Genomic DNA, 19,128 nt, shown 5'->3' with positions numbered 1-19,128 from the left:
GGAGCCGGGGCTTGAACCAGGATCCTTATGCAGGTCCTTGTGCTTAGCGCCACCTGTGCTCAACCCGCTGTGCTACAACCCCCAATGCCTAATTCTTAAGGGTGTGGTAGAGGATAAGATAGTATTCATAAAACTTTGAAAGGCATAGCTTAAGTATGATGTATTGCTTCACAACCCTATCTTGTAATGACTCAATGATGTTGTTTCTAGATCAGAGGTTAGACACAGCTGAACTCACCTACTTTGTCAATACTGTAATACTTCAATACTTGAAGGAAAACACTGCTGTGGTTACTAGAATGGTGGAGGGACAGTGCTTATGTTATCCTAAAAACCAGGTAGAGAAGTGATGTGGCAGAGTTGAGATGGCAGCTTGCAGAGTCTAGAATTTGAGAGTGATGAACTCAGGTGCCCTCTCCAGCACCTGCTCTGCAACTACTAATATGACTGCTTGATGACATCATCACTGACCACCAAATATGTACTTCTAAACTGAAGATGATCTATAATGACAGTGATTGGTGTTTGGATGGGAGTCCCAATCTTAGTGACAACAAAAACATAACCCTAAGGAAACAGAAGAGCAGAGAAAGCTAAGGAGACATATGAGAGTAGAATAAATAAGAGCTATACTTTGCTTTAACTCTTCTCTTTAAATGCCAGAATACAAAAATGAAAGACAGTTGCCTTCAAAGTTATTGAGGTTATTTTCCTTTCTTTTAAGATAATAATTTAATATTGCAATTCCTAATTCCTTGCCTCTTATGTTTTTTAACAGGGGAAAAAAAAGTTAGTATATACTAGGGCCTGGATAAACCCATTGAGGAGTCCTTGTTCTACAGTGGGAAATGCATCTATCTCCTTGGCTCTGAAGCCTCTAGTAGCTCCAGGCTCTGCAAGTCACTGTTAGCAAGAGCAACCTGACACATCTTGTCCAGGTGTGGAGTAGAAAACAGTTAAAGCCTACTGACCTAAAATAAAAAAGGCAATTAATTCCTTTGAAATAGCCCAAGTTTATGGTATTTTTAACCAAGTTCACCAAAAGCAGGGCAGAACAAAGGTTCAAAACATTCTTTAATTGGGACCCAGGGCAGGGTGGGGGTGGGGTGAGTAGTGCCTCAGAGGAAGCTTATGGAGCAGAAGCAGCAGTTCTGCATACCACAAATTAGAGGCTAGTGTTTAGAGTAGATTTAAGGGGCTGAGCAGTAGTGCACCTGGTTGAGCGTACGTTACAATGCGCAAGGACCCAGGTTTGAGCCCCTGGTCCCCGGGAAAGCTTTGTGAGTGGTGAAGCAGGGCTTCAGGTGTCTGTCTCTCCCTCTCTCCCACTCCCTTCTCTCTTGATTTCTGTCTCTATTCAATAAAGTAATAAAATTAGAGTAGATTTAAATAAGAAGACTTCTATGTCATATTTAGATCTATTCTACACAATCTGTTTAAGTTGGGGGGGAGGGGAAAGGGAATACAGGTTAAATTACAATATGTAATTGTGAAGAATTCTCATATTTACTTAGGTCAAATACTATATCAAATAAATGAGGACTCAAAAAAGGAAAGTCTGTGAAGGAGAAAAAAGTAGAAAATAAAATGACAGTTGCAAGGTAGGGAGATAAGATAGCTAGTGTTTGGATCTGCACAAGGATCCCAGTTCCAGCCCCCAGCTCCCCACCTGCGCGGGGGGAGAGGGGGTTTGCTTCACAACCTGTGAAGCAGGTCTACAGGTGTTTATTTTTCTCTTCCCCTTTCTGTCTTCCCTCCTCTCACAGATTTCTCTCTGTCCTATCCAACAACCAGGGCAACAAAATGGAAAAAATGGCTTCCAGGAGCAGTGGATTTGTAGTGCAGGCATCGAGCCCCAGAGATAACCCTGGAGGTGCAGAAAAAAAAAAAAAAAAGATAGGTGATGTTTAAGGGTAACAAATTTATAGAAAGAGGTAGATAAACCACGGAGACCAGAAGCACAGTATAGTGGATATAGATAATAGTGTATTACAGTGATATGCTAAACACTGTTTGCTTTAGTAGCAATCATGTTACAATGCATCAATATATCAAAATGTGACCTTACATTTATGAACACAACAAGCTTTGGAATAAAATTTTTTAATAAAAAGGGGAGACAAAAGAAAATGTTTGTCTAAAACCAACAGAGGTTGAGGACTACGCATGGTTTCTCTGCAGTGGGACTGAGAGGAGCCAAGAGTTCAGAAAAGATTCTTAACACTTAAAAAAAAACAACTTATCTTTATTTATGATAGAGACACCAGAAATCGAGAGGGAAGGGTGTGATAGAGAGGGAGACAGAGATACACCAGTAACACTGCTTCACCACTCCTAAAGCTTTCCCCCTACAGGTGGGTACAGGTCCCTCTGCAGGTGCGGACAGGGATGAGGGGTTGAGGGTGGGAAGCCTGGAAACCGGGTCCTTGTGCAATGCAACATGTGCCCGAAACCAGGTGTGCTACTACCTAGGTCCCACAATTCTTATGCTCACAAAAATAATGATAAACTCAAAACCCATACCACCAAGCTACAGGGCAATGTTTATGCAAGGGCTTTTCTGAAAAAGGCATTGCAAGCTGACAGAAATAAAAACAAGAGGACATTTCATGATGTTCCATTAACACAAAGGTTTTTTATCTCTCAATAAACAGGGATGTCCACTCAGGTGATGGGAATTTTATGAATTATACCCATCTTATCCCATAATCTTGTTCATCACTGCTGAATCACTGCTGCCACTACCACTACCACTAACAGGAAGAAGAAGGAGGAGGAGGGGGAGGGGGAGGGGGAGGGGGGAGGGGGAGGAGGGGGAGGAGGGGGAGGAGGAGGAGGAGGAGGAGGAGGAGGAGGAGGAGGAGGAGGAGGAGGAGAAGAAGAAGAAGAAGAAGAAGAAGAAGAAGAAGAAGAAGAAGAAAGTGGTGAAAAATATGAAAACACAAAGCAGAAATGGGACCAGGTTTGGTGTGTTGCACCAAAGTAAATGGCTCTGGGGTGGGGAAGGAGAGTTCAGGTCCTGGAACACGATGGCAGAGGGGGTTGAACTGTTATGTGGAAAACTGAGTAATATTACACATGTATAAACTACTGTATTATACTTTTGACTGTAAACCATTAGCCCTCCCATTAAAAAAAAAGAAACAGGGATGTCTTTGATAAATATTAATTTCTTTGTAATAAGAAACTAGCAGAATTTAAGAATGTGTGTATGAATGCATTATGTACAAGGATATTGGATAATGTCCTGATTTTTTTCATGATTTTTTTTTTCTGTTCTTATCAGGACTTCACCAATCTGGGCTTTTTCAGACAAGAAAGAGACAAGAGATGGAAAGACAATACAGCACTGAAGCTTCCTCCAAAGCAGTGGGGGACCCAGTTTGAACATGAGTTGTGGGTGAAGAGAAACAAGTGCACTTACATATGAATGGATGTGGGCCCCAGGTCAGGTCGATGTGGTAAACAGTTAATTGTATTTATGTATTTTCTCCAAGTTTGGGAGCTACTCTCTGCCCTAATCCAGCTTCCTAGTTATATTCTCAACTCAACAGCATCTTCTCAGACAATATTTTTAGTCCACCTGCATGTTAGCTATCAAGCTCAAGCAAAAGATCACTAGTCATAGGTCCCTAGGAACATACCTAAAATACATTTCATATCTCCTTTCCACCCTAAAGTCCGTATTTTCACCTGCTCTAGTCTTAATTTTGGGTTCCTGTTTATTAAACATGTCATCCTGCTTTATATCTCACTGCCTTTCAGCCACTGAGTTGCAGAAGCTACTATGATTATATCCTGACTTCCCTGAACAGATGATCTCTCCAATGTGTCCTGAAACCCCACCTCTCCAGAGCCCTACCCCACTAGGCTGGAGGTATGGATCCACCTGCCAACACCCATGTCCAGTGGAAAAGCAATTACAAAAGTCAAAACTCCCACCTTCTGCACCCCAAAAAGAATTTTGTCCCATGCTTCCTTAGTAGAAATGTAAAATTTCTAGGGTAGAAAAGTTAGGGGAAGATTTTGAGGGCTCTGAACCCCAATTCCCTCAGGACCCTGAGAGAAGAGAGAGAAAAAGGACACTAGGAAGTATTAACAGGTATAAGTGTGACTTAGAAAAGAAGGAATGACCGGGAGTCGGGCAGTGGCGCAGCGGGTTAAGCGCACGTGGCGCAAATCGCCAGGACCTTCGTAAGGATCCTAGTTCGAGCCCCCGGCTCCCCACCTGCAGGGGAGTCGCTTCACAAGCGGTGAAGCTGGTCTGCAGGTGTCTGTCTTTCTCTCCTCCTCTCTGTCTTCCCCTCATCTCTCCATTTCTCTCTGTCCTATCCAACAACAACGACATTAATAACCACAACAATGTTAAACAAGGGCAACAAAAAGGAAAATAAATAAATAAACTTAATTTAAAAAAAAAAAAGAAGGAATGACCATAGAAAAAACTGGGATATATATATAAAACAGTCAACCTGCACCTGTGATCTGGGATAACTACTGAAGTTTCCAATGGAGGGAATGGGGATGTGGAACTCTGGTGGTGAAAAGGTGTGAAATTATACCCCTGTTGCCTTATAATTTTGTAGAGCAGTATTAAATCACTAATAAAAAGAAAAGGAAGTGCACTTTCCAGGTGAGCTATTTCGATGCCCTTCATTTTTAATGATTTTAAAATAAGATTTATTCAAGTATTTATCAATTTGAGAGAGCACAAGAGAAAGGGACAACCAGTGCCACTCTGGGAGATAGAATGCTGACACTTAGGACTCAGGCACTTATGCTTAAAGGTCTTGAGCTCTACCACTGTGTAACCTCCTGGGCCCCCTCCCCATTTCCTTTCTAGTTAATTTGGGATAGAGACAGAAATTGAGAGAGGAAAAGGGGGGAAAGACGGGGAGAGAGACACTGCAGTACAATTTTACTGCTTCTGAAGCTGCTCCACCCTGTAGTTGGAGAATGCAGGCTTGAACCTGGGTTCTTGAGCATGGTAACATGTGCACTCTACCAGATGCATCATTACCCAGCCCTGCCATTTTCAATTTAAAATTTTAAAAATTTATTTATAAACTAGAGATATTGACAAACCATAGGATAAGAGGGGTACAATTCTACACAATTCCCAACACCAGCACTTTCACAACTTTTATAGGGTATTTTATATCCTAACTTTTCTCATGTTCCCTTGATCTCCCATCTTTGAGACTATATAAACCTATGGTATAAACAAGCCTTTAAAAAATGTCAAATTCTGCTTTAGTTGTCAAAAGTAACTCACTTAACAAAGACCCAATAACAGCACTCCCAAGAAATAACTTTAACTATTTAAAGGACTTAAACCACTTTATAAAATAAATCATTAGTAAAAGAGGTTCTGAAAGTACCTTATGCAACACAATGCTTTTGTCACCAGGCCTTGCTTATTTATTTCACAAATCCAGGTTTTTTTCAGCTAGAGAGTCTGAGAAAGGAGAGATATTCCAGCACTGTAGCTTCACCGTGTGTCATGGTGCTCCCATGTGGTGTACAAGGGGCTGGAACCCTGGCCAAGCATTGCAAGGCTGGCATCCAACACATAAAATTATTTCCCAATAGTGCATATCATATATGCTAATAAAGGTAAACATGTTTACATATAATTTCTAAGTAAAATATTTTATTTTAGTAGTAGAATTTAAAAATAAAATATAATAAGTATGTATCATTGTCACGGAGGTGTTCCAGGTATTAACTGTCCTTTTAACTGACTCCCACCCCCACCTCTCAAGTTTTTACTCAAGGATATTCAAAGATAAAATCCAACTACGCACACACGCAGACTCGACTTACAAATTTATTCTAGCTCAATCTTTTTAAAAAGGTTTACGTACAAGAGAAACACACACACCAAAGTACCTCTAGTCAACTATTTTGCATACAGAGCTTCATTACAGCCTCAAAGCAAGTTTCTGAAGAAGGTAGTACAACCTTCGTAAGATAAGAAAACCAAGGTTCAGGAAGATTCAATAACTTGTTCAACATCATGGACTAAGAAAGTAAGAGAGAAAATCAAAGACTGGAACTTGAAACCAAGCTTATCAAATTCTGTTTGGTACCTCAGACAGGGAAATCGTGTAGCTGTCTCCCCAGCCTCTACCAAATTTTCTTTTAGGATATCATCTACTTTCTGTAAGGTGACCCAACTATTCTTCAAGATTCATCTCCCCCAGTTTTGTGTCATCAATGTAACTTAACTATTTAACACTAAAGTTTCACATGCATCAAGTATAATTTCTCTACTGGTAAGTTTTATAACATACTTATTTCTTTTCTAAAACACAGAGACAGAGAAGATGACTGTTCAGTCCTGGCCAGACATTAAGCCTGGGTCCTTGGAGTGGAGACCCAAGGCTTAAACCCACATCCTTGTTTATGGTAATGTGTGCACTCAACTCATACCACTGCCTACTCCAACCAAAAAAGTCCAATAACTTCTAAGCTGAATGATAAGATTCTGTGATATACCCTGAAATATAAAAATTAATCAATTCCAGGTGGGGGAAGATAGCATAATGGTTCTGCAAAGAGACTCTCATGCCTGAGGCTCCAAAGTCCCAGATTCAATCCCCCACACCACCATAAGCCAGAGCTGAACAGTGCTCTGGTGTAAAAATAAATAAATAAAAATCACTTTTTAGGTTATCTAATACTTCTTGTTATAAAAAGATTCACAGTGTATACAGGATTTTACATTTGAATTCAAAATTCTACAAAGGAAATTCAGTCCCTGGGGAAAATATAACTCCACAATTCAGGATATTACATAGAACTATACCGTATTTAGTTTCGTTCATTTATTTCCCTATGCAATCTCTCTAATTCCTATGCCTTAGTAGGATTAAGAATCCATAAATTAATTTGAAGTATCAGCAGAACCAGAGAAGAAAAGTCTGGGTTACAAGACATAGGCTTTTTTTTTGGATACAAAGTGATAACAGTGGGAGAACTAAACAACAACTTGTATATAACTAAAATAAATTCACTTGGGAGATGCTACATTATAATCCTACCATACCAATTTGACCACTAGTCAAATGATTAGAATGTTTAGTGGCAAGAAACTAGTACTATTACCATCAAAAGTCAAAGAGATAATTTAGTTTCCAGAAAAATGTCCTTAAGCACAAAATATAACAAAGAATAAAATCAACAAGTTTGTATCACCAATACTTCCAATTTTATAAGCATCTTCTGAAAGAACAGAAATAGCCAAAGAAATAAGGCGAAAAGTATCAACGAAAAGCAAGGTAGATCAGCATTTTCAGTAGAAAATGCCATAAGAAATGATCAGAAATCACTTCAATCAATCAACATTATATGTAGATCTTGAGACTACATCTGATATATTCTATTCATGCTATTTCTAATGTCTAGATAAAACACTTTCTAAGAAGAATCAACGTACAATATACAATTACCCTACACCTAGTTTCTAGAAATTACAAAGTAAATGTTGAACAACACATGATGTTCCTTATTGTCCCCAAAATGGAAATGTCTGTATCCTAAGGATCAAAACTACTATAACTTTAACTGACTGATGTGCTTTTGCGCTTAACAAACAGAAATAGGTAAATCACATTTTCTGGCAAGTTATCCCAGCATATAGATTTACTCTAAAAAAACTAGTATAAACTAAGTCCAGCAAGAAGAAATTTATGATGGCAAAGATCTGCTAACTGAAAACAACTTTACGTGAACAATCCATGAAAAAAACCAAGGAGAGTATGAAATTAGTATAGGTAAAAAACTTTCAAGGCAGTACTACATGAAAATATTGAAGCACAGTTCTTAAGCTAAAGTCTAATTACCAAAGATATTTTATCTGAAAAGAATAAAATGTATTTAAAGTGCTTCAAAGTTATACTCCCTTTTATGTCTTTTTTACATGAGTATTAGTGTTAAGAATGGAAACAAAACCTTCAAAACAGTTTTTCACAACAAAATTTATTAGAAGAATAGTGGTTTTGAAAAGTCTAGCATCCAGTGAGAACTACCATACACAACAATACAGTTGGGAATGTTTCTCCAAAAAGTTGTGGTCAAATAATACAATGGAACCATTAAACCTTACACATGCACAAAAGAACTCGCGCTTTTGACATACAATGCAAAAGGGGGCGGGGGGACCACATGGATTAAAGTTTTAAGTAGTCATCACATACATTAAGACACAGCTTATTGTAGTCCAGTCAAAAATCAGAACTGCATTAAAAAATTAATGTAGTGCAATCAAACCAAAAACTTAATTTGTGATCATAAGTGCTCTACTACATAAACATTGATCATAGCAAGAAACAAAAGTTCAAATCACACAGTACAAAAAAATCTGTAAATAAATATAAACTACAGTACAAGAGAAATATTAACTTATACAATTCCGTCAAACTGTAAACAGTATATTGAAATGAGGTCCATAAGAGTAAAGGGGGTTCCTGTTTTGTTGCATGACGCTTGAACTTCTAGAAATCTGAAATATGCCATTTTCTCTATCTTCAAAAGCTATGGGTTTCATATATGGAGAATTCCTTTTAGATGTAAGATATCAAATTTTATAGCAGAGGACTAATCTTATTTTGTTAACCACAGATAGCACTGCAGAAAACAAAATTACTTTTAAAGACTAAAGATCCCCAGTAGATATGTCTTAACTTTAAAGATGCAAAGACTAAGACATTAAGAATCAGAACTTCACATCTAAAGAAACTTGCTACTGAGGTCTTCAAATCTAATAAATATACTGACAATACTGTCTGCTAATATGCAAAACTAGGCCTCTGTTAACTTTTTTTTTTTTTGACATTTACATGCCATGTTATAGTACCAACTTTGGCAGAATCACTACTAATAAACTCAAAGCACTTCTGGCCCAATGGTTCCATCACAGTGGCCAGTGCACAGAATTCTTTAAAGACATTGCATAAACTAGAATGTAGAGGTCAGACATCCAAGGACCAGTGCTTGAATTTAGTAGTAGTATGGTGAAGAGCAAGAGCCACATTGAAGAGGAACTGCAACTGCTATAACCTACAGAAGCAAGGAATGTTATTCATTGTGCTGGCTATTAGTGGCATTTAATATATAGCTTTGACTATGTCTGTTGAAGTGTGTGCATGTGCTGGCTATGCATTTACACGGATTTTTAAAAATACACCATTAACAGGAACCCCCATAGTATCTGCTCAGTAGTAATAACTGAATATATAGAATGCCACTATAAGAGTGTGAGGCACCGTGTGCTGGAGAGTTATACGCAGCTTTAAAATCTGTTTGGCTGAGTTATACCTGGATACCTGAACTGAGTTTTTAAGTTGACATTCATCAAGGATGTGCTACCAGCACGTCAAAATAAAAAGCAAAACAGAAAAATACAAGTCACTGTTAGGTTTAAGAATAGCATCAAAGTACCTGAATTGAGTGAGAATAGTGTGTAAATTGTCCCTGAGGGTTTTTAAACAGTGTGTACAAGTTGGATTCCTAAGAACATTAGTTTTATTTAGCAGTATGGGCTGATAAAATACCAATGTCTGACAGTTTAAAGTGGAGGTTATAGAGAATTATATGCGAACACTCCAAACATAAGAGTTTTTATACATTTCTTCTCAGAGCAGCAATAAGCTGCTGTAAAGTATAGATCCCATCAGAACAAGTATTGAGTGGGAGTCAGATAAAGGTTTCTATCTTAAGTCTGATTTCCTGACAGCACAGCATATCAATATCCAATGACTATATCTTTCCTAGATCAGAATGTAACTAATTTCGACTAGTAATATAGGATTAGACTTTTAATCAAACACTTTGCTATTACATACTAAAATCTCATAAACTTACTAATGCTGGTATACTAACCTAGTTAATTATCCCCCCTCATTTTAGAAATATACCCTTCCACAACTTAAAAACATTAAGATCCATTTTTCAGTCCTCTGATGTAAAAAGCATGTCAGTGAATTAATATTAAAAATTTACACAGTAAAAAGGCTTGAATTTCAGCCAAAGATTCTAAATACTGCTCATTCCCTGAAGGCTTGAGGGAGAGAGAATCCCTACCCATTTCCTAGTATGTATTTTTCTAAAATGGTCTCATACAATTTTTTATCTTGGGGGATTTCCCCCTCACCTCTTCTCAAATTCCAAATTCCTAAGCCTTGAAATGCTTAATGAAATGGGGAAAATGAGGCAATCACTTGAAATTGCATTGAAGTACAAAATGTTGTATTTTCTTTAAATAAGATTTATATAAATGTGATCTGACCCCGTAGTATGTTTTATATTTTTAAATAACTACTGTAAAACTTACAGTACCTAAGACTCTGAAGATAAATTAAGACTTTAGTGTTTTAACAGAAAAAAAGTGCTGAATTATCCCTTTTCTAGTACTTTAAATATATCGGACAAGTGCTTGCCTAGTGACAGTAAAGTTTACTATAACCCTTCCACCAAGCAGGAAGAAAAAAAAGTCACCTGGATGATAGAAAAGACTTTTAGGAGTGTTAGCACCGGGTATTTACCAAATAATGGATGTTGTTTCACTTACTCTGAGGGGGTAAAAATATTCTAGATTGAAATTCTATTTGGCTATTATGTTAAAAATCCCTGCTCTACTCTTGTCAGTGTCCTGTGTTTAACCCCCCCCACCTCCCCAAGTTCCCTTACACACTATCCACTGAGAATCTAATCTCTAAAGAGATTATTTTAAAATTTATGTTTTTCAGGACATACCTGAGAAAGGGTGCAATTATGCAGAACAAGGAATCCAAGACTGCACTAATACTGGTTATAGGTTCATAAATTCTTTTTGCAAGACAAATCTAAAAAGTCTAAGAGGTATGGAACTTCAAATATGTCGTACTGCTTTAGATTTTTTTCTTCTTCTTTTTTTTTTTTGGTATGTGTGTAGGGTCATTTCCAGTGTTGAAAAGATCATCTTGAGCCTGTTCAATTACAGCTCAAGATGGGGGTAAAAGAGTTCATTTCCATATTCAAGCAATAAAGATTAAATATTATAATATTTGCTACATCCAAATAAATCTATGATTAACTAAAAGTGCTTGCTTTTCGGCTTTTGTTTTGATACAGTTCTAAATGAACTGGAAACCTTAAATTATCCCACCCCCCCATGCGCAAATAGTTGCAGAATTAACTCATCTTCCATTTGTCATATGAACATTAAATTAGCTTAGATTCTCGTTTTCAAACAACTATAAAGGTTTTCACGGCTATCAAAGATGGCCCAACTTTCTCATGTTATCTATCCTGTGACTCGTTTTCAGCATTATAAGACAGAGTCTTTAGCCTTTCCTCAAGTTTGCACATTTTGCCTTCCTACTTGAAACCCTGTCCCCCCACCTCCTTCATGACACTCAGGGCACAGAGCTACTGTGCTATACAGGGCTAATGTCTGCTTTTAAAGGCAACTGGAAGTTTATTTGGAATAAGAGACAGAGGATATGTGAAAAATTTTCTCTATTTTCCCTCCAGTCACCATGTTCACAAATCCTACTCAAGTCTACAGGATAGAATGAATTATTTAAAAGACAAAAAAATAAAGCAAAAAAAGCAGAGGAACAGGAAGAAGAACAGCAGCAGCAGTAGCAGCAGCAGTAGTAGTGGAGGTCTGTGTTCCTTATATAACAAATTTTCCCCCTTTTCAGTAGGTTTTGAAAGCGTTAGATAAAAAATTATTTTTTTTAAAATCACTTGAACCTTTAACTTGTCTCCTAAATGGGTTGCCTAAGGCTATCAAATTTTTAGTAACACTGACCTGGTCAGAATGAAGACCTAATTGTAATGGAAAGGTATCATGATACCTGCTTGAGAGCTTCATGCAGGTCAAAATTTAATCTAAAACTTTCAACATCTCTTGTAAAAAGATTAAGCAGAGTAGTTCAGTATACTGCTATAGTCGATCACTAATGACAACTGAATACATAGAGAAAAGGATGGCTCATAAGAAAATCAATGGCATTTAGTTTAAAAATGGAAGGAAGGAAGGAAGGAAGGAAGGAAGGAAGGAAGGAAGGAAGGAAGGAAGGAAGGAAGGAAGGAAGGGAGGGAGGGAGGGAGGGAGGGAGGGAGGGGGAAGGGGGAGGGAGGGAGGGAAGGAAGGAAGGAAGGGGGAGGGAAGGAGGGGAGGGGGGAGAGAAGGGAGGGAAAGGAGGGAGGGAGGACAGACTATACAAGCAAAATATGTGGTTTCAAAATTAAATCTACTGGGATAATGCCTATTAAGGAAAATGACCCCAAAGTGTCGTATCTGTTGTAACTACTCAAAACAGATTTTGACACTGAGCTGACTCATTGTTTTATAAAAACAATTAGCTGAATCAGGCTTCAGTACTGTGGGCCTATGAGATATAAGAGAATCACAAAGGTTTAGAATCAGACCTAATACTATGTGCTTACTCGGGGTTGGAGGGAACACAGAGCTCACAGGCTGCTAAGCACTGTCTAGTGACAGAAGGTAGTTATGATATGGGCCTTTGCAGGTAGTGTTTGTATATAATTTAGAGTTCTCTCCAGAAAATTGGGAACTAAACTCATTGTGCCTTATAGTTGTACTATCTGATCCCATATAGCTCATATTATAGCTCAGATAAAATGTTCAGGAATGAAAATGCCAATTGGTTGAGGTAATGGTTTATCTAAGATAACCAGAGTTCTAAAAGCACTTCAATATCGTAAAGTAAAAGTGTACCAAATAAAGCTAATGCACACTTCACACTTGCTGAGCTTGCTCACCAGAACTGAAAACTAATTAAGTTCACATAAGGACCCTATTATCACACAAAGCCTTACTCATATTCATGATCTGCTGCAGCAAAGGTTATAAAGCAACATTGAAACTTCAGAATAACAATAAACTTAATATGAAAAAGTACTATACACAAATATAAAATATTTTTCCTGAAAATTAGACCTTGCCCTTCATGGTACTGGGGAATAGAAGAAAGTTATAGCTCATCACAGAGTTCAGTCATTTATAAGCTTACTGGACATAGCAATAGATCACTGTCAAGCTTGATGATTGCTCTTTCAGACATGAGGAAGCTAGTGATAAAAAGAACTAGGTATCTTTCCATAGCATTTTGTTTTTAACTTGATACAACTATCTTATCAATACAAAATGTCAATGTTCTCCCATAAAAAAAAGCAAGAATTGATTTTAAATACATTATCTTTTAACATCAGGTTGAGTAGTATCATAGTTAGAGTAATGTCACTATCCTGCTCATTGGGAAATGTGAGGAGAAAAAGGCTTTGTGACCAAGACAGTTGTGAACTATACTTTCCCAAACCACAAAAATGGTCAACTGCTGTTTGGGCCATGCAAAACTCTGACTAGCAGAAATTAGGCATGTGAACAGAATTTCTATTCTACATTTATGAGGATATCCACAAACTAGAACATCTACACTGAAAGTGCCAATACAGAATAGTGGCAAATAAAGGGGAAAAAAATTAAACGTTAAGGGATCACTATGACATCAAGACTGACAGCCAGCCATGTGATGAGCCACCTCCATGAAACACACTGTATAATGAAACTCTTGAACACAAAATTGAACATTAAAAGTGCACCTGGATATTACAAACTAACTTTACAAAACCTACAATAAGGTAAAATATATATCTTTTGAAATATTCAGCAGCTTTGTTTTTTTTTTAAGTTTTCTTTTTTGAGAGGCTCATGAAATTCAAAAGGGACCACTATCTAATTTCAACCATGCTTCACAAAACAATAATGGCTATTTTATATTGCAGTTACCAATGTAATGCAATTAGTGCTTTAAAATAATCTACACTCTAAAAAAGAAAGAGAGACCGACTGACCAACCTTTGGAGGAAATATGCTTATTCAAAAGCTTCTTGGAAAAGAAAATTTACCTGAATATCGAGTCATGACTGATCTCAAGTGTAATGTTTAAAAGCTTCACAGACATGAAATTACAATCTTCAGGTCTCAGGACTTTTAATCTGAGAAAGTTTAGAGTTTGGTTTTTTTTTTTTTAATTCACTTTCTAACCAAAACAAGTAAGTACTCAAATTTTCACTATTTACAACTCTCAGCCTACAATCTGAAATGACACAATACAAACTCTCTTATTTAAACTGCAGCATTAAAGGGTAGGCACACCATTTTCTGCTGCTCGATTGTCATCCACTGAAACACACATAGAAAATATCTGTTAGTAAAAATGATCACTCCATGTACACTACAATGACAAAATTCACATAACTCAACTCATACATCACTTTATAGACTACCACAAAGGGTTAAACCTCTCTGAACAGTAAAACTCTACAAAAGTCAAACTTTTAGGGCCAAATATTTGAATGGGCCATTAATGATGCCTTTCTGATAGGAGATAAAAGCAAGCACAAACTAATTGCTCAAAAAAGACCCTTTTGCAGCAATCTTGGATTACCATATACCCCAAAACATCATGCAAAAAGGCATCATAGCTGCAATCGTGTGACAAATGAGGTGTTACTTCACAAGCTTAGCCTTTTGCTTTTAGCAACTTTCTACAACTTCTTTCAACTGCAGATGAAAACCACACATTTCATCAAGAATTTTTATTGCAACATCCAGCTAGGCTAGGAAATATTGCAGAGTCATATACTGCTCTGATCCCAAACTGACTTTTCTATTTAGAAGATTAGAAAGCTAAGAGGAAACAGACTCAGTCATCCAATGATTAAACCAATACAGAAAATAACCAAACCAAAAGAGGAACTCAAGTCCAGGCTACATCAAGAATGAACAGTGCGTGTATTCTAGTAAAAGCAATGGTGTGCCTAGCCTTTGAACAAAGGTTGTTGCGGGAAAACTATTCTTAACCTAATTAACTGTTCCAAACTTCCCAGGAAATTTATGACTTTGGAATATCTGAACCTACTTGTCCTCACATAGTTAGTATCCATCTAAAATGATCAATTTTGCTTTAACTAAAATTCCAAGTTCGATTATTATTATTACATATAACTCCAAAGTTATTCTGTTGTTTTTGCTAAGCATTTAGAAGGACCTGACTATCTTTCTCAGCAGTGTAAAACATAGGATGTATGTGGTGTGGACTTTTTATTTTGCACAAATAGTCATTTTAATCTGGTCATAAGGCAAAATTAAACTCACGAGTTTTATCAGTTATTCTGGTAAAAATACAAAAAAATAAACTTTCAAATTTTAATTACTATTAATTTAAACACTCCTCTCAAGAAAATAAATAAATAAAAGCTCAGGTATTCCTTTAGGGAGTGCTTGTACACATACTATGTAAATGGTGCTGAACTCTGTGCGAAGCCACCGTAGAATCAAGTAAGTACAGGGAAAAAGCAAAGAAGTATGTGTGATGCCTCCTCCCCAAAAGAAAAAAACCTCAGATGAATAAATTAAGTTCAGAAACAACCCATATCAATCTTGTTGTTCTAGTGTCTGGATTACAAAAAAAAAGGAAGGAAGGAAGGAAGAAAGGAAGGGAGGAAGGAAGGGAGGGAGGGAGGGAAAGAAATTCCAATGAGCTTGACTTCTGATTATATTGTTAGGAATAAAATTTGGCCTAAATCAAGATTGCCTGGTGTGTGTGTGTGTGTGTGTGTGTGTGTGTGTGTGTGTGTGTGTGTGTGTGTGTGTGTGTGTGTGTTTCCCCTCACCACATAGATTTTTCACTTGTGAATATTTGGGCCTTCTACTGAGGCTATAATATGCAGATACCATTTTTCAATATTATAATTCCCCAAACACATTGCTTTCCCTATTTCTCCCATTCCCCAATAGACATATTTTGAATACACTTTAAATTAGCTGCTGCAATGACATTCAGCTGTTAGTTCATGATCTGTAAAAGGATTTAAGAATACAAAGAAACTTACTTTGCTAAAATGAGACATCCTCTACTGTTTTATGTAATGTACCCTGACTGCTCCTGAGTAAGAACGGAGCTCGTCCTCCATGAGATAAGGCTATATTCTCACTTGTTGGTGAGACCAAATCCTACCCTTAGAAAAATCACAAAAGAAATTATAGCTAAGGTAGTGTTACAAAGTGATTAACCAAAGTATTTCAAAGGTAGTGTGTGCACATTTCCCACCTCCTGCCCCGCTGGGTGAGCACTAAATAGATTACTAATCTGTTAAGTAAATTCAATTGTGAGAAGAAAACCATATAAATTCACCCAAATGAATAGTTATCACCAAATAACCAAATTTCTTAAATTAAAAGGTTCATTATTCTTTTGTTTTTCTTCCCCTTTCAGCTTAATCCTTCAACTAGTTGAATTGTACAAGGGAAAAAAAAAAATTTAACCATGGCTTTCCAATCTGCAATGATAAAGCTCCCAGTACAATAGAGGTGGTTTCTAAATTGGGGCTTTTTATCCTTTTTTTGTTAAATAAAGGCAAATATAACTTAAAAAGAAATTAAAAAGCATGCAGGTTCTACAGGCAAGGAGTCCACTTCCATGTATCTGTTATCTGTGAGGTAACTCAATTCTCTTTTGTAGAGAAACATGCAAAAGGCCAAACAATATCCCGAGCCATACTGCACAAGAAAATTCAAAAATATGCAACATTCAGAATGCACCTTTCACTTCTGCACACACAAGTCAATGCAGAATCTGCAAAAAAACAGGTGTCTCAGCAAATGAAGTTAGGCGCAAGCAATGATAGCTGAACAATGCAGTAGTGCTCACCCAGTTTGTACAGTAATTGGCACTCTACAGTATTCCTATTCATTTTTTGATTCATTTGCACTTTGTGCTGCCTCTCCCTGGGGATCTAATTCAATCTTTACAGAAACATCTGGCCCCTCCGACCTCATTAATTTCATCTTTTTCTTTGGAGGGTTTTTCAAAGTGCCCAGCCTCTCTTTTACTTTGTACTCCAGTGTACTGTGGGGAATCCCATAAATACTCTGAGCTTTGGAAACACTCATTTTTCCACTCATCACCACTGAGATTGCTTCCTCCAGTATCTCACTGTTGTACTGTCTGTAACGCCCTCTTTTCTTCCGAGGCTGCTTGGAGCCAGGGTCTCCTTCTTGATCCGATGTGGGATATGGCTGTCCAGAGGTAGACTGCTCAGCATCTGAGCCCCAAGAATCGGGTCCAGCATCTAGCATGCTTTTTCTATTTTGTTTTGGAAGAATAGCCCTTAATTTTTTACTAAGCGCGCTCTCCGTTTGTGAACCCAGTACCAAAGAGCTATAGCTGTACTGTTCACCAGTGCGAGACTCCCAAGAAAGATCCATTCCTCGAACTTGTGGTATTTTTAAATCTACAGGAGATGAATGGCTCACATCCTTTTTTCCATCTTGTTTTGCTTGAAGTGCCATTTTTGGAAAGGCAGAGTTTTCTGCAAGAAAAGGAAGGTCACTGATGTTGCTGAGTGCACCATTTCCCCTGAACTTCATGCGGTTGAGGTTGAATTCGTAATGAGGTTTTGCCCAAGAGGCTTCCCTGGATAATATTAAGTGCTGTCCATGATTCTGTAATCCAGATGGCCCAAGGCTGGCTGCTGTGGACAATTGGTTTCTGCTCAGTAGCTCTTCACTAATCTGCAGGGATCGAGCCAATGGAACTTTGAGTGATGTGGAGTGTCCAAAACCTTCCCTGGTTCCATCCTGTAAGCTTCTTGGAGGTACCCCATCACCACTCCGAAGTCCGTCTGGGCGGTACTGGCTGGGTCTCCCAGGTCGCCTAATTGGATGGAAGGAAACTGATGTGAGCAGGACTTGCACAGGTAGGGAGGGATGGGTGAGGGGACCACTCCTTTATTAGAAGGCCTTGCTTGGGTAACATCACTTTGTGTTATTTATATATTTTTCTCTAAAATTAAAAAAAAAAAAGGTGGCTCAGCAGTTAGTTTTAAAAACTTGTTCACAAGAAAAAAGAAAAAAGGAGAAAAAAAGAAAAGAGAAAAAAAAAAAGGAAAAACCCAGAACTTTTTGGGCAAAGAAAAATTAAACCTGTCAGCTTGTCTCTGGTTGGGTTCACAAATTTTCGGAGAAAAGGTTTCGCGCAACTGTCTGAAAATAGCACCTGAATTATTAATTACAAAGTATTCATCAAGTCTCCGTAGATCTACACAGAATTGGGTTACCAATGTGACGTTACCACTAAACAAGTACAGTAATAAAAGAGTAAGTCAAATTGTTTATTTCAATTAACATGTTCAACACTCATGACAACCAGCTACAAAATTGGAACCATTTACATTGGTGTTCGGACCCCTGGATGATTGCTCATTTATTCCACAAACAAGTTGATGTTTACTGTCAAATGTCAAACAATCCAAGTAATGTGTTATTTAGCTTCAGGGGGGAATAATACTACTAGACACCATGGAGGAAATTCCAAACTAAAGCAAATTAAAATACCTGTATCGTACTGTAACTTACCATACATCTTCATATTACAACACCATTAGTGGCAGATACATGAGTATCAATGATTCTCCATTTAAAATAATCCAAATATTTAATAAGTTGCCCTTTATATCCCCAAAACACTGTTCACTAAGTTATACTCAAAACAACCATCAGAAGTATATGAACATTTTTTTAAGTCTATATATATAGAGATTGTGTGTGTGTGTGTGTGTGTGTGTGTGTGTGTGTGTGTATGTATGTATGTATTTATACCCTGTCCTTATATATCAAACATTGATTTTAAAATTTTTAGGGGGACAGCTTTCAAATGTTTAAAGAGTCAACTACTTACAGAAAAATCAATTCATATGTTTTTCATTTTCACAATGGAAAAGATTATCAATAATAAAAATGGCAACTGGTAAAGCATGCCAGAGAGGAATAAATTAGGTTAACGAAGTACAAAAGTAGAAATTCACAGAAATAATGATAAACCAGCTATGCTCTCCAAAAGTCCATAGAGTCTTTCTACTATTATAGTAAATAGCAAAATAAGGACAGATTTGAATACTCAGATTTAAGAAGTGGCAAGTACAGTAGGTGCTTTTGTCTTGCAGAAAACAATATGCCATACAGAAAACTCTTTCCATTCAGAGGGAGAAACACAACTACTTCAACCATGTATTGGGTTATCGGGAAAATCATGACCTATTCTTTCTGTG

The 19,128-nt window shown here is 37.4% G+C and overlaps 1 protein-coding gene across 23 annotated transcripts in view; it reads right to left on the bottom strand.

Moving 5' to 3' along the window:
- Nucleotides 1–19,128, bottom strand: part of LOC103124682 (ligand-dependent corepressor) — a 114,483-nt gene that overhangs the window by 14,095 nt on the left and 81,260 nt on the right. The window contains exon 8 of one of the 23 annotated variants that reach the window (XM_060193020.1): nucleotides 12,174–17,735. The exons of the other annotated variants lie outside the window; for them this stretch is intronic. Coding sequence (XP_060049003.1) covers nucleotides 16,766–17,735 — 970 coding nt within the window. The 3' untranslated portion in view covers nucleotides 12,174–16,765. Of the gene's footprint in view, nucleotides 1–12,173; nucleotides 17,736–19,128 lie in introns of those variants that run through there. 23 annotated transcript variants of the gene reach the window in all.

The sequence above is a fragment of the Erinaceus europaeus genome, chromosome 1 (assembly GCF_950295315.1).
Source record: "Erinaceus europaeus chromosome 1, mEriEur2.1, whole genome shotgun sequence".
Lineage (NCBI taxonomy): Eukaryota > Metazoa > Chordata > Mammalia > Eulipotyphla > Erinaceidae > Erinaceus > Erinaceus europaeus.
Note: the sequence above shows the minus strand (reverse complement) of the source record. Positions and strands in the feature narration are given on the sequence as shown.